Genomic DNA, 3,507 nt, shown 5'->3' with positions numbered 1-3,507 from the left:
AGTTTGTGAATTGATTTCAACTCCGTTTTCAAATTGGTTTTCACCATTAGCTTCAAAATACTTTAAGGATCATTTTACATCAAAAATTTTCAGATTTGGGTATCGTTTTCCGGTATGAGACTTTTGGACCGTTTTGCCCTTTTTCCCTAAATTTCTTGATTTTGGTGTCATTGGACTCGAATTGTGATTGTGAATAATTGTTTGAATAGATTATCGCGATCCGGATTATTCTCGGAAAGGAAATGCTCAAGTCAAGTAACTTTTGGAGTTCGTTTTAAGGCAAGTGGCTTCCAAACTTTGTAAAACTCTTAGACTACGCATGACTACTTTCCTAATTGTGTTGGGGAGTAATGGGGATTGAGGATGAGTTTTATTTGTTGATTGAAGCTGTTGTAAATGAAAGATGGGGAATAAAACGAGCTAAATGTGTTATATGTGACTTGAATTTGTTGAATAAGTCATGTGATAACTGAGATTGAGGGGATAGAAGAGCATGAGTAGGCTATGATTGATACAAACATTGATGTTGAGACAGATGATGTGTAATACTATGATGTGGTCGTCATATGGTTGTGATTGAGACAGGTGATGTGTAATACTATGATGTGGTCGTGATATGGTTATGATTGAGACAGATGATGTGTAATACTATGATGTGATCGTGATATGGTTGTGATTGAGACAGGTGATGTGTAATATTATGATGTGGTCGTGATATAGTTGTGATTGAGACAGATGATATGTAATACTATGATGTGATCATGATATGGTTGTGATTGAGATAGATGATGTGTAATACTATGATGTGATCGTGATATGATTGTGATTGATGACATGTGCATATTCATTATTCATCCCATGTGTGAACTATCTGTTGCATGAGTTCTGAGACACTGATATGAGGATGGATAGATATGAGACACAGTTGAGACTAGCTCCAGCTAGAGATATATGAGATGGACTAGCTCCGGCTAGCGATTTGGATGCTGATGGGATCTAGTTCCGGCGGTGATACATGGTCCATGTGTGGCCCTCATGGGTTCTGATTTGAGTATTCAACGCGGACTGATTACGTCAACAGATGTGTATCGTAGGACAGACATGCATCACGACTACATAACATCATTATTGCATTTTGCATCGCATTTGCCTTATCTTTGTCTGTGATGTGTGGATTGTATCGGTTTACCCTTCTTATGTGGAATTTGATCTACTTGCTCTTATTTGTTGATCTGAGGTTGATGAGGATATACTGTTGGTTCTGGCTGTTGAATATGATCTGTTTAGTATAGGTTGGTTGGTTTGCTGCTAGATTGAAGTTTCGGTGGTTCGGTTGGGATTGAAAGGAGTTGTTTGTAGCTGCTAGTTTTGCTTAGTTTAGAGTTACTTGCGAGTACCTGTGGTTTTCGGTACTCACCCTTGCTTCTACACAATTGTGTAGGTTGACAGCTCTCTCTCAGATTCGGCTTAGTATTTTCTTTAGCAGATTGAGCTTCGGGACATACTCGAGAGGTAGCGGTTCATTCCAGACGTGCCCTTGAGTTATCTTTACTTTCAGTTTTGTTCTATTCGAGAACTATACTCTGAGACTTGTATATTTTTATTCGAATTCTGTATTTAGAGGTTTGTACATGTGACAACCAAATTCTGGGTAGTGTTGAGTCTTAATTAAAGTCTTTCGCTTATTTATTATCTTTTATTCTCGTATTTCTACTTCTCTATCGTTGTGGTTGGGTTAGGCTGACGTGTCCGGTGGGAAATGGACACGTGCCATCATATTCGGATTTGGGGTGTGACAAGTATGTATAATCTCACAATTTTAGAGTTCATTTTGGGCATTTAGGGGCCAATTTACAGGTTTTAGGCGACTTTCTCAGTGTTTTGTGTGTGTTATCCCATTAATATTTTGGTGATATGACTTCCAAACGATTTCTTTGCTACACATTTACTAAACCCTCTGTAGGGAGTCGGGGGAGCAGTACATATAGTGTCACAACTTTTAGAGTGTATTTTAGGCATTTAGGGGCCAATTTAAAGAAATTAGACAATTTTCTCAGTTTTTCGTGTGTGCTAGCCATTAATATATTGGTGATATGACTTACGGACGATTTCTAATCGAAATCTTTACAGAACCCTCAGTAGGGAGTTGGGGGAGCATACGTACCATCTGACAATTTTTAGAGTCCATTTTGGGCATTTAAGAGTTATAGGAATTATGCGATTTTCTCAATAGTTTTTCATGTGTTAGTCTATAAATATTTTGTTGATATGACTTTTAGAGTCTAAACTTATCCTCTTCATTCTTATCTCAATCCTTAGTTACTTGAGTATATTAAGAAATATTTATGCTTGATTAATGGAATCGAACTAGGAATAGAGAGATTCCCACTTGGATCTTAATATTTCTCTTTTTGATTTGGAAAATTCTACTAAGTAGCTTTCAATGGAATTAAAATCATCAATCTCTTGTATGTAAGCAATGAATAAATATGTCATATTGAGGCTACAACTCCGGTTCCCTTACAAAATTTTTTTTTTTAAAAAAACAAGTTATATTTTCTTGCACTCTAGATGTTCAATTAAATTACTAGCTTAAACAAGTCATACAGCTTGAACTCCTTTATTTAAACTAATTTTTAATTTTATTTTTCTAAAGAGATTCTAATAATGTATGATCACAATTTTTTCTACTTTTTCCTTTTTTTTTTTTTTTTTTTTTAACTTTGGTATCTGCTTTTGTCTATATGATGATAAGGTTGGTGGACCTAGCTGGAAATGTGATGGAAATAGTTAGTTAAAGAAAGAACTTTGCATTTTCTGTTTTCTTAAAAACTGAAAAATTACATAACTTGTGGCAATTAATTTGTCCATATATGGCTTATGCTGCTGTTACTTCCATTATGAGAACCATACACCAATCAATGGAACTTATTGGATGTGATTTGCAACTGTTTTATGAAAAGCTCGAATCTTTGAGAGCTATTCTGGAGAAATCCTGCAATATAACGGGCGATCATGAGGGGTTAACAATCTTGGAAGTTGAAATGATAGAGGTAGCATACACAACAGAAGCTATGGTTGACTCGGAATCAAGAAATGTTTTTTTAGCACAGAATTTGGAGGAAAGAAGCAGGGCTATGTTGGAGCTTTTTTTCATCTTGGAACAAGCACTAGAATACATTGATTCCGCCATGAAACAGTGGATGGCAACATCGGACAGCATGAAAGATCTAAAGCCACAAACTTGCTCACTTGTCAGTTTACCTGAACATGCTTTTGAGCAGCCCGAGAATATAATGGTTGGCCGTGAAAATGAATTTGAGATGATGCTGGATCAACTTGCTAGAGGAGGAAGGGAACTAGAAGTTGTCTCAATCGTAGGGATGGGAGGTATCGGGAAAACAACTTTGGCTACAAAACTCTATAGTGATCCTTACATTATGTCTCGATTTGATATTCGTGCAAAAGCAACTGTTTCACAAGAGTATTGTGTGAGAAATGTACTCC

At 36.4% G+C, this 3,507-nt stretch overlaps 1 protein-coding gene across 1 annotated transcript; it reads left to right on the top strand.

Annotated features, from left to right (window-relative positions):
- Positions 1-2,873: 2,873 nt before the first annotated feature.
- Positions 2,874-3,503, top strand: LOC125852171 (putative late blight resistance protein homolog R1B-17; the record flags this gene model as incomplete). Its single annotated transcript, XM_049531897.1, has 1 exon — positions 2,874-3,503. A coding segment is annotated over exon 1 (630 nt), but the record flags the coding sequence as incomplete, so codon positions are not given.
- Between the last annotated feature and the right edge of the window lie 4 nt (positions 3,504-3,507).

Source organism: Solanum stenotomum, unplaced genomic scaffold (assembly GCF_019186545.1).
Source record: "Solanum stenotomum isolate F172 unplaced genomic scaffold, ASM1918654v1 scaffold32769, whole genome shotgun sequence".
NCBI classification, from domain to species: domain Eukaryota; kingdom Viridiplantae; phylum Streptophyta; class Magnoliopsida; order Solanales; family Solanaceae; genus Solanum; species Solanum stenotomum.
Note: the sequence above shows the minus strand (reverse complement) of the source record. Positions and strands in the feature narration are given on the sequence as shown.